This window comes from Pelodiscus sinensis, chromosome 3 (assembly GCF_049634645.1).
Source record: "Pelodiscus sinensis isolate JC-2024 chromosome 3, ASM4963464v1, whole genome shotgun sequence".
Taxonomy (NCBI): domain Eukaryota; kingdom Metazoa; phylum Chordata; order Testudines; family Trionychidae; genus Pelodiscus; species Pelodiscus sinensis.
In genome coordinates, this window is record NC_134713.1 from 180,517,280 (window position 1) to 180,529,737 (window position 12,458).

The 12,458-nt window shown below is 41.7% G+C and overlaps 1 protein-coding gene across 5 annotated transcripts in view; it reads right to left on the reverse strand.

Moving 5' to 3' along the window:
* Nucleotides 1–12,029, reverse strand: part of USP34 (ubiquitin specific peptidase 34) — a 242,948-nt gene extending 230,919 nt beyond the window's left edge. For 2 of the 5 annotated variants that reach the window (XM_075925543.1, XM_075925542.1), the window contains exon 1: nucleotides 11,619–12,028. In XM_075925543.1, coding sequence (XP_075781658.1) covers nucleotides 11,619–11,661 — 43 coding nt within the window. In that variant the 5' untranslated portion in view covers nucleotides 11,662–12,028. Of the gene's footprint in view, nucleotides 1–11,618 lie in introns of all 5 variants that reach the window. The other 3 variants (XM_075925544.1, XM_075925545.1, XR_012903003.1) reach the window with 2 other exon arrangements.
* Nucleotides 12,030–12,458: the final 429 nt, after the last annotated feature.

Sequence of the window (12,458 nt, forward strand, 5' to 3'; positions counted from 1 at the left end):
AACTGCTTTGCCCATTCACATGCAAATGTGCTGACCCAATGGCTGCATCTAGACTGGCAAGTTTTTCCGTAAAAGCAACTGCTTTTGCGCAAAAACTTGCCAGCTGTCTACAGTGGCCGCTTGATTTTGCACAAAAGCACTGACGTTCTACTGTCCTAAATCAGTGCTTCTTGCGCAAATGCTTTGACGTTCCCGTTCGGGCAAAAGCCCTTTTCCGGAAATGTTTTTGCGCAAGAGTGCCAGTGTAGACAGCTAAAACCTGTTTTGCACAAAAAAGCCGAGATGGCGAAAATGGCAATCGGGGCTTTCTTGCGCAAAACTGCGTCTAGATTGGCACGGACGCTTTTCCACAAAAAGTGCTTTTGTGGAAAAGCGTCCGTGCCAATCTAGACGCTCTTTTCCGCAAATGCTTTTAACGGAAAAACTTTTCCGTTAAAAGAATTCGCGGAAAATCATGCCAGTCTAGACGTAGCCAATGATTGTCTTATAAATGCTGCCCATCCCCAGGGTGGAGAAAACTTAATATAATTAAAAACATTTTTAATTTCAATTAAAATAAGTCACCAAAACCATATGGTATTCACTCAAAAGTTCTCAAGAAACTCCAATAATAAATTGAAGAACGCCTAACTGTGGTGTGTAACTTGTTGCTTAAGTCAGCCTCTGTACCAGATGACTGGAGGACAGCTAACATAAAACCAATTTTGTAACAAGTTTCCAGAGGTGATACTGGAAATTACAAGCAATAAGCCTAACTTCAGTACTGTATAACCTCAGAGTTACAAACAGACTAGTCAACTACAAACATAATTTAGAGCCAGAAGTAAACAGCCAGGATGTTAAAATGTGTGTACTTGAGACAAAGGCAGCAGCATGGGGTAGCAGGTGTCACCCCTGGGAGCTTTAAGTTTGGATCCCAAAGCATACTGTCTATTGCTTGCAGCCCTGCTGTGCTGCCTCTATATGAGAGGCAGCAGGACAGGGTGGCAAACAGCTCCCCAGAAGCAAAACTGGGAGCTACATGTAATAAGTGGGTACCCATTTAAATGTCTACAGCCTTACATCCCCAGCAGCAGCAGCGTGCATGGGAGTGAGGGGAAAATATAGTAATAAATATAAATTGTATGAAATATAAATTACGACAAAAATAAAGGGAAAGTCTAAAAACAGGATTTGACAAGATATGAAAATTGTTTCTGCTCGCCCAACTGCTGCCCCTCCACAGCTAGCCCTGTGATGCCAGGAGGAATTGCCACAGAGCTCTGGCCCCGCACTGCCAGATGCTGTCTTCAGCCTCATGCTGCCTTTTCTGTTGGGCCAGCCCCCAGCTGATTCTCCTGCCATTAGGCTCCCAGGATTGCTGGTCTGGCAACATCCATGTTCCTGCACCAGAAAATGTCGTTTTTTGGAGGTGTAACCTATATTTGGTTTCAAGTTTTTGAAAGAATTATAACTTTTTTTCAGAGTTACAAATATTTCAGGCACATAGAAGAACATCTTTTATGAAGGGAAATCATGCTTCACCTATAAGAATTATTGGGGGGGGGGTGTCAACAAGCAGATGGATACGGATGATCCAGTCAATGCAGTGTACCTGGACTTTCAGAAAGCCTTTTACAAAGTCCTTCACCAAAGGCTCTTAAGAATGCTAATCATAGCAAGGTCCTTCTCAGGGATCAATAACCAGATAATAGGAAACAGAGCAGGAATAGTCAATTTTTACATAGGAACATAAGAAAGGTCATACAGGATCAGACCAAAGGTCCATCCAGCCCAGTATCCTGTCTGCCGACAGTGGTCAATACCAGATGCCCCAGAAGGAGGGATCACAACAGGTAATCCTCATGTGAACTCTCCCCTGTCACCCACTTACAGAAAAACAGAGGCTAGGGACCCGTCCTGGCTAATAGTCATGGATGGACCTAACCTCCATGAATCTATCTAGCTCTTCTTTGAACCCTGTTAAAGTTCTAGCCTTCATCGCATCCTCTGGCAAGGAGTTCCACAGGTTGACTACGCACCAAATGAAGAAAAACTCCTTCTTTTTTTTTTTAAACCTGCTGCCTATTAATTTCATTTAGTGACCTCTAGCTCTTATATTGGGGGAATAAAATAGGAGAGATACAAATAGAGAGATTCCCTGAAAGATCTAAACTGGGACAGGTGCTGTTCAACATATTTATTATTGACTGGGGAAAAAGGATGAGCAGTGAGTTGACCAAGTTTGTAGCCGATACAAAATTGTTCAAGATAGTTAAGTATGAAACTGTCGGGGAAGAGTTATAAAGTGATCTCACTAAACTGGGTGACCTATGAAATTCAATGCTGATAAATCCAAAATAATGCACATTAGAAAAAACAATCCCAACTATACATACCAAATGATGGAGTCTAAATTTACCTGTTACAACTCAAGATAAATCTTGGAGTTATTGTGGACAGTACTGTGAAAATATCCACTCAATGTGCAGCAACAGTCAATGTAAAAAAGCATCAGAAAAGAGGCAGAAAGATGGAAAATATCATAGTACTACTATATAAATCCATAGTATGTCCACACCTTGAATACTGCATGCAATTCTGATTGGCCCATGTCACAATACATAAGCTTTGGAAAAAGTACAGAGGAAAACAATAAAGATTAGAGGGTATGGAACACCTTTCAAACGAGGAGCGATGTTCAGCTTAAAGTGAGGTGAAAGTTGGGGAATGCAAGACAAATCAGACTCCTGAAAGGGGGATAATAGTCTATAAAGATTGAGAACTACTGTGATTGAGGTCTATAAAATCATGAATTTTGTGGAGAACATGCCTAAAGAAGTAGTGATTATCCTTTCACATAGCACAAAATCTAGGGGTTTGGAAACAAAAGGAAGTATTTATTCACACAATGCATAGTCAACCAGGAGATTTTATGCCCGGTGATGCTGTGAAGGCCAAAAGTAAGGATTCTAAAAAGAATTAGGTTAGTCCCTTGAGGATAGATCCATCAATAGCTATTAGCCAAGATGTTCAGGGATGCAGCTCTAAGATGGGTGCTCCTAAACCTCCATTGCCAGTAGATGGGGATGGATGACAGGGATTAGATCACTCATTGTCTTATCCTGTTCTGTTCATTGACTCTGAAGTATCTAATACTGGATACTGCCTGAGACAGAATACTGAACTCAATGGCCCACTGGTCTGACCCAACATAACCATTCTTATCTTCTTAAATACAGGTTAATTTTTTTAAAATAAACATTTAAAATTAAATCTGAAAATGATATTAAGGCATAACCTCCTATGCCTTAAATTAAATACAAATATATATATATATATATATATATATATATATATATATATATATATATATATATATATATATATATATATATATATATATGTTTACTACCAAATTTTAAAGAAAATTAGACCACTGAACTGATGGAAATTTCTGGGTGCGCAGTAAGCACCTGGACCCAGAGCTAGAGTTCTAAGCTAGCTTTTTACTGCAGATTCCTCTGCAGGTGCAGAGAGACTATTTTCTTTTCACTTTATTCAACTAATTCAATTCAGTGCTTCAATCAAAGTAAAGAACCCAAATGGGAAATTAAAAAGCAGAAAAGGTTGTTTTCCTTTTCCAATATATGAATGAAATTGGATCTAAGAAGATGAGTTCTACTACTTATAAAATCTTGAAGTGCATGGTGACCAAAACCAAAAACAATCCATTCAATCATCAACTACAGATAATACTAGTTTTGTTCAACAAATTAGTTTTAAATGCAAATTTGTTTATAGGAATTTTCATACAAGGGAGATGCAGATCTCAAGTTAAAAAATATTCCTTGCTTAATAAATAAGAGCTGCACCATTCACCATCTTCTAACATAACTCCTCCTCCCAACATCTGGGAAATGCTGAAACAGCAGAGCTCTTACAAAAAATATTGCAATGAGATGCATCGTTAGGAATGTTTATGGGAGCACAACATACCTGGCGCATACCTCAGAATCTGTCTGGAATATCCACAAGTTTCAAGAAACCAAACTCACTTCTTATTATACTTAGGGAACACCAAACCCCCAACAAAAAGATGGAAGAAAACTTCTTGAAAGGGAACCTTCCTACTAGGAAATTATTTGAGCTCAATTTCAACACTAGCATGATACAAACAAGATAGCCATAATCATATTAAAACAATTTTATCTTTTCTACTTAATTCTATTTAAATAATTTATTCATGTAACCAAAGGACTTTTACTATAGAGACTATGCAGAATCATGATGAAATCTATAAAAAAGGTGGCCCATCAAAATATTTCTATGTTAAGAAGATCCACAATCTGAAGAAGTTTCAGTGTTACAGCTATAATGGGATTTCCCCATTACCATTTTCACTATAAGAATATTTATCCAGTATCACAAGATTAAAACATAATATTCATTATATCCATGAGAATGGTTGTAACTGCTTGTATTTGATTCATAACAAAATAAAACTCTGCAGATTTACGTACCTAATCTTTGGCATTACTAATAGACTTGTTTATGTAATGAGAAAGAACTATGAATCTTCAATAGTATAAAACAGACACATTTTAGGAAATAAAGATAACAAAGTGTTATTTTAAGTAAGACCAAATATTGGCAAACTAAGTTGCACACAAGAAAAACTGTGGGATCTTTCTAATTTTTGAAACCTGTTTATGCTAGAATTCTTACAAATGTATTGCATGCTTTTCATCTTTAAAGTGCTTTACAATTACAAACATTAACAGAAAAATTATGTAAACATTATCTTTTACTTTCACCTTTGTTTTTCCTTTGCAAAGTTATGTATTTTCTTTATTATGATTTTCAATTTTATGAAGGGATGGAAGCTCTATTTTATTTTAAATCTTTCCTGATTATCCTCACCTACTCAAAGGTAGGCTATATAGAGCTCACAGCCACAGTCAACCCTGAAGAACTATTAATAAAAAGCAGGTGTGGGGAACCTAAGGTTCAGGGAGCAGATGCAGCCCCCGGCTTGCCTGGACCTGGCCTCCAAGACTTGGGGATCCCGCCTAGCATTGGGGAACCCATGCTGGCATTCCAGTCTCCCTCCCTTTCCCCCAGAGATCCGGCGCATACAAAATCTACTAGCCAGGGTGCACGTAGGCTCTGGTGTGTGAGGGGAATTTGGGGAGTGTCTTTCTCCTCAGTCAGGGGTCACATCAGTGAGGGTTTGGGGTTGGTTGGTTGAATTTTTTAATTTTCTGGGAGTCAGCAGCCCCTGCTCCACCCCCATATAAAGAATCCCTTTTCATTTTTAAAAATTTGCAAGCCTGTCCGGTTACAAAAATTACCCACTTTTTGTTATCAAGGCTATGCAAAATGATTGCTAGCTTTTAAAGCAACAAGCAGCAGGGCTCCACTTCTCATAGTTGCACTAACACACTTTTCATATAGAAGCAAGTCAATTATCCCAACAAATCCACCCCACAATCTTATTAAAGGTTCCAGGCATAGAGAGGTGATAATGGTGGGCAGGATATAATTCAGTTTGGCAGCAACAGACCTGGCAAAAGTTGTGTCATGGGCCTCTCAAAACTGCAAAGACTGGCTATCTAGACAAGACCATCCACTTCCAAGATTAATGATAACCACCTGAATGACTAGGAGAGATATAGCAAGATTTTGCCGACAACAATTCCTAAGCAAGTACTCTATTTTCAGTCTTTTAATTTTTTCATTTGACTGGTCTGAAAGGAAATATATGAATTATCCACAAACAAGTCACTGGAACAATATTTACAAATTAAATGTGAGTGAAGGAGGCCAAGATTAAAACAGCTGTTAGTGATATACAATTCAGAAAACAGCTAAGTACCACAAAATCCTTTTTAGTGATATTTTTCCCCGAGAACAGAAACTTAAATATTAGAGTGTACAGAAAAAATTGGAAATTTTGTTCTACTTCAATGTAAGTATAGTTTCACTGTGTTAAAGGGTCACTAAAAGAAGGTTTCACTATACAGAGGGGCTACGTCTAGACTGGCATGATTTTCTGCAAATGATCTTAACGGAAAAGTTTTTCGTTAAAAGCATTTGCGGAAAAGAGCGTCTAGATTGGCACGGACACTTTTCTGCAAAAGCACTTTTTGCGGAAAAGCATCTGTGCCAATCTAGATGCACTTTTGCACAAAAAAGCCCCAATCGCCATTTTCACAATCCAGGCTTTTTTGTGCAAAACAAATCTGAGTTGTCTACACTGGCCCTTTTGCGCAAAAGCTTTTGCCCGAATGGGAGCAGCATAGTATTTCCACAAGAAGCACTGATTTCTTACATGAGATCGTCAGCGTTCTTGCGGAAATTCAAGCGGCCAGTGTAGACAGCTGGCAAGTTTTTCCACAAAAGCAGCTGCTTTTGGCAGAAAAACTTGCCAGTCTAGACATAGCCAGAATGTAACTAGAAACTCTTCATCCTCCAGGTAGGTTTAGTCCTCATTTATTACTAGATATGAATTACTAGATGTTAAATATCAGGTAATTGAATAATCAAGTAACTGCATGAATTTTAGTGGTTACTCAACTATTCTATAGTCCCCAGGGGTGGGTGTGGCAGCCAGTGCACTCTGGCCCCACTCCTAGGGAGCCCCATGACACCGCATGCTGCTGCCTCTGTATCAGAAGCAGCAGCATGGGATTCCAGGTGGGAGCCAGTCTGAGAGGGAAGCCAGTATAAAAACTAGCTTCCCACACAGACTGGCTGCCTGCCACCCTATGCTGATGCCCATGGGGGAGGGGGAGGATGCAAGTAGTCAAGAAGATTAACTGATAAGCCTAGACTTATCGGTTAATCGTATACTTGACTACTTGTTTACATCCCTAATTATATTCCTCCAAGAGTATTTGATGGAACGCCACACCAGCTACCTTCAGTACCTAAGTTATAAATACTAACAAAACTCCAAAGTTAGTTTCAAGGGTTTTATGGGCTTCTAATTTTAAAACGGACATGTTTGCAGACCATCTGACAATTGTAAAAGACTCGAAGCTGCCTGTAAATATTTTATTATATGCCCTGCTGTTTGCTATATGATTACAAAGAGATGAGGGTGTCCCTACATCTATGTCGGAAGGGAGACAAAAAAATTGATCGTAACTGTTGTTAAGTCCATCCCTGATCGCCTGGCTGGCCACATATATCTGTTTAATCAGGTTAAAGAGACAATGGATAAAAGACTTTTTGAACTGATCAAAAGATAGCACACCTTAAGAACAGGTGAGAGAGCCAAGCAGAGACTGCAGGGATGACAGTCAAATGAAGGCAAAATGCCAGTTACCCGGAGGGTTGCTATCAGACATTGGACAAATAAAAGGTGTAATACAACCTGACCAGTGACAAGAGAAACCAAGAACAGGCCCTTACAGTGTTTGTCAAATAAGACAGCCAATGAAGTCACTACATTCTGCATGCCCAACTACTTTTTAGAAGTTTGTTTTGTTTTTAAAAACCTAGAACTTATACATTTATTCCATTCTTAACTCTTGGAATATTACCATTTTTAGATTTATCCCTAAAGGAATCCTTCAGACCACGTATGTATAATATTGTCTGTTTTCTCCACAGACTGGAACACAGTCACAGTATACAACCTAATAGCTGTAAGAGTTATATCACACGCTGTAAATATATACCAAGTATGTTCGTGTTTCTTGGCTCTGAAGATCTTTGAGGTAGGGACCATTTATTCAAAAATGTTTGTAGAATGCCAACCAAAACAGGGTTCCATCAGTACTGAGGCCTCTAGAGAGTACTGTAATGTTCATATTTCTAAAGACATAAAACTCAATACAGTGCTTACTAAATTGACAAGAAATGGCATCCCACGGAATCAGACTGTGTAACCATGTCAATGATAGGGCTCATGTCAAGCTACAGGACCATGCAAAGAACAGCAATGCAATTATGACTTTTGAATTTCCCCACTATACCTTGATATTCCCCTGTTGGACCTGAGCACAAAAAAGGAGCTTCTACAACCAAAATAAAGTGTCTTATTATATGCTATCTTGCTTCACAAACTTAATTACCAATGTTAAAATGCTGCAGCTTACATTGTCATTTCCTTTCTTGTTTAATGCTGTAAAAATCATTATGTATTCCTGGAATAATCTTCCATAATCTAAATGATCAACATATAGGTATTAATTCTACAAAAAAATGTTACTGATGCTTATATGGACAGGGCACTACATAGAAAATTTAGAGTATTTCAGACAGTGTCCTACACTCTCTCAACAAGTTTGTCTTCCATGAAAAAAGCTCCTTTGGAACCTGGGATGTATTTCAGGAATTTGTTACTGACAGAGGTTAGTGGCTCAAGGCACAACTTCAAAGCCATCACTTACTCTCAGCCAATCACTTTCCAGTAGTTGCCCTAATTTCAGGTGGTTATTGCTAGTTTCACAACACCTTAATAATTGCTGTAAAATCAAAATCTTGCTGCATGAAAAACAATATTGCCTGTTCTGTTCATGAAAGTGTCTGCTATACTGCTAAGTTTGGCATGCTTAAATGTAGTATTTAAGCTTTGTATTTTTAAAAACAATTACACTGATTAGAATTATAGAAAACAATATCTTTTTTTAAAGTGTAGGACCCAAATTATGCTACATTTACTCAACATGAGTAATATTTACTCATGTGAGTAGACCCACTGACAAGTGCTACAGGTTACAGAACCAGGGCTAAAAAATTGACATCCTATAGTGAACTCTACACACAGGCAGATCCCTGTACCAATACAGAGATCATTGCTGATCTGGGGTTCCAATCCCACAAACATGTATGCACATGCTTAGTCATGCTGAAGTCAAACAGAACTCCTAATGCACTTAAAGTTAAGCTTGTGCATAAGGATGTGTACTATCAGAGCCTGAATTGGTAAAATTATTCATTCTGCCTTCCAAAAGGAAAGCAAGATCCTATGAACAGAATAGAGAACCCCATATGCTCTCAACAAGCTCACCAGTCTGTTTCTTTGCTGAACCTCCTGTAATTCAAACAATGCCAGATAACCACATCATAAATTTTAAAGACAGACAATAAGTAGTAGTATTGGGGGGGAGGGGCGAGTTGTTTTGTACAGTAGCTGCCCTCTAACTGTGAAGCAAGACGATGCTGCTGAACTTCATTTTACATTCCTGGATCTCTGTCAAGATACTACTTCAGTAGTTTTAGTATAGTTAAGAGGCAATCTCAAATGCTCAGCAGGCAGGAAAGAAAACTGCTAGACCTCTTGGGCTCATATATTTTCGGCATGATCTCAATCCTTACTACAGGGGTGAGAAACCTAAGCCCCGGGAATTAATCCAGCCCCTGAGACTCTGGGGAGCCCATGCTGGAACTCCAGCTCCCCTTCCCCCACCGGCTGTCCTCCTGCAGGGCTAGAGCACAGAAAATCTACTAGCCTGTGCCCCCCAGGTTCTGCCCTGTGAGCGGGAATGTGGGGAGTGTATTTTCCCTTCTCAATAGGAAGCCACATAAGTGAGGGTTTTTTCTTTTGCTTTGCTTCTCACTTATGCATGGTCCCCAACCCCCAAAAAAGTTCCCCACCCTGATTTACTAGGTTTTCATTTTTGCTGAAATATTTTTAAAAGTAAGGCTTACAATGATTTTTAGTGTATAAGTATTAAAATACATGCAAATAATCCCAGGGCTCTGACAAAGCTATCCAAATAAAAGATGATAAAGCAAGGACTTCCTCTATTTCACTCCTATGTTTAGGTTTTCAAGATAGCTTACGTATCACACAACCAGTATTTTAATGTTTCAACACAAAAATTATATTCAGCCTTATCCACAAGTGTCCCCATTTGTGAGTTTAAGACAGGGTTTTAATGTTGTCTGATTAGAGTTTATGGTGGTTAAATGCAAAACAGTAAAGTATATTTAATTTCCTGGGGAAAACTACTAAAGTCATCTTCCCTTTTCAAATGTAAAAATAGCACATTAAAATGTAAGAACTTACTACCCTATTTACAGATATGGCACTGAAAGAGACAGCATACAATCACTTCTCTGTAAGTAACAATCCAATTACCTAAACCCCCCTTTTTAAATGGTTTCCAAACTAAATTATAGAAATCAAACGTTAAGCTTCACACATTCAAATTTGCTCTCTTCCCCCATCCTACAATATTAACATTCAAAGTTTTGTACATGAGGAGGGAGGATGATTGGATAACAATACGTATGCATAATTGTAGTTCTGTTGGTCCCAGGATATTAGAGAGATAAGGTAGGTGAAGTAATATCTTTTATTGGACCACTTCTGTTGGTGAGGAGATAAGCTTTCAATCTTAAACAGAGCTGAAGTTGAGCCAATAAAAGATATTACCTCATCCTCTTTGTGTCTTGGTATAATATATGATTAACATAGGTAAACAAAGCAAACAAGGACTACTCAAAACAAGATGTTACAATTACAAACTTGAACAAACTAGCTACTAAAAACAATCAACTCCTGGTTGAGATTAACCTTTTAGTCTAGTTTACTCATGTTACTGGGCCCTTATGCCTACTGGTACTCGGGTTTATAAATAAAATGATGCTGGTCACAGCTAAATAGAAAGTGTATAGAGCAAGAAAAAAGGGGACACTGAAACATGTAAATGTAGAGAGAGAGATATTTTGAAACTTAGCAATCCCTATGATAAGGCCTCTCAGAAGTTAAAAAGGGAACGAGTCCAAACATAGTACTTGTCTAATCTCTATATTTCACTCCATTACAATAGCATTTGCCTCTAAACTGTATCCATATTACTATACAACTGGCATTTATTACATTTACACCTTTTCACACTTGCTTCCCCTCAGATGTATACAGATATGTTTATTAGAGACCCCCAGAATCTCCACCCCACCAGTGTTATTTCATCAAGTTGGTTTATTTATTAAGCACTGCCTACGTACACACATTACAAAACACGCCAGGCATACAAGGCCTGCCCTCGACAGCTTGTAACTGGCTCCAAAGATGCCCCCGGCCTGCTGCAAAGATGCTTTCCGCCGGATGGGCTACGGTGGGGGGCCTGGTGCAGGCGGGCTGGGCCCCGAGCCCCCGCCTTAGGCGACACTCTCTTGTTGCGGGAACTTTGGAAGGTAGCAAGAGCCAAGTCTCAGGACTGGACCCACCCGTGAGCTCCTCGGCCCAAGAAACCGTTTCAGAGCCGAGCCGCGAACCCCCAGGCAGCCCCGTCTAACACAGGGACGCGAGACCGCTGCCCCTTCCCCAGCCGCCTTCCTCGTTCGCAGGGAATCTGCCGGGCCCGGCTCAGCCGCGGGAGCAGCTCCTCGCCCGGCAACGCTAGGCCTTGCTGCGGCCCCGGGCCGCGCTGGCAGGGCGCCACCTCAGGGGTCGCAGCGCTGCACAGGGGTAGGACCTGCCGCACTGAGGGGGCCCCGGGAGGCAGCACGGTGACCCCGCCTGGGGCCCGGCCGGCCGGATTCTCCCTGCCCCGTGCGGAGGGGGCTCCTCACCCCACGCCCGCTACACGGGAGGTGTAGCCGGGCGGGAAGGCCGTTATGCCCCCCCCGCGGAGGAAGGGGGGGGTCCCGGCCGGGCGAGGGGGGGGGGCACTTACTCTCATTTAACACCTCCAGCAGCTCGGCGCAGCTCTCACACATTGTTCATTAACAGCAGCAGCCGCCGCCGCCGCCTCCTCCCGACCATTGATTGATCCACTCGGTGCTGATTGATGATTGATGGGGGGGGGGGGCCGGGCGGGAGCAGGGGTCCGGGAGGGGGGAGGGGGCGGCTGATCAATGCAAATGAGCCTGTGGCGGCGGCGGCGGCGGCGGGGAGGAGAAGCCGAGTCACTCACTGGCTCCCAGGGACTCCACGCGCCGCCATTTTGCTGTGGGGGAAGGAGAAGGGGGAGCAGGGCGCTCGGGCTCAGCTCGGCTGTTTCCGACCAGGCAGGGGACGGAGGCGGCCGAGTCCCTCCGCCCTCGCCCCGCCCTCCGGAGCCGGCCCGCTCCCCCTCCCTGCCCGAACCGAGCGGCGGGGGGCGGGGCGGAAGTCAGGGGCTGTATCCGGAAGCGTAAAATGGCGTCAGCTGCTCCTCGCTCAGGGCCCCTCCCGCTTCTGTCTGTCAGGGCGTAGCGGGGAATCTCGTCGCGCCTCCCCTGGCCCCGGGGCTCCCCCTACCGAGAAATGAAGGGGGGGTCCCCCTATAACGCCCTTCTAGTGCTAGTGTAGGGCACAGGCCTAGGCAAATTGCCAATTTGGGGGGAGGGGAGAAATGTTTTATTTCTTTCCCGCTTCATGTGTTTTTCGTAAGAAATGCAAAAGTTTGCACTGGGGTCTTGCACTGACAGATCTTGCCCTGGCACCCACCTAAGTGAACTCACTTGCCATAATCACCTACCCAGAAGAAACTTTGAAAAACACCAAATAGTCTAGTAGCACCTTAAAGACTAAC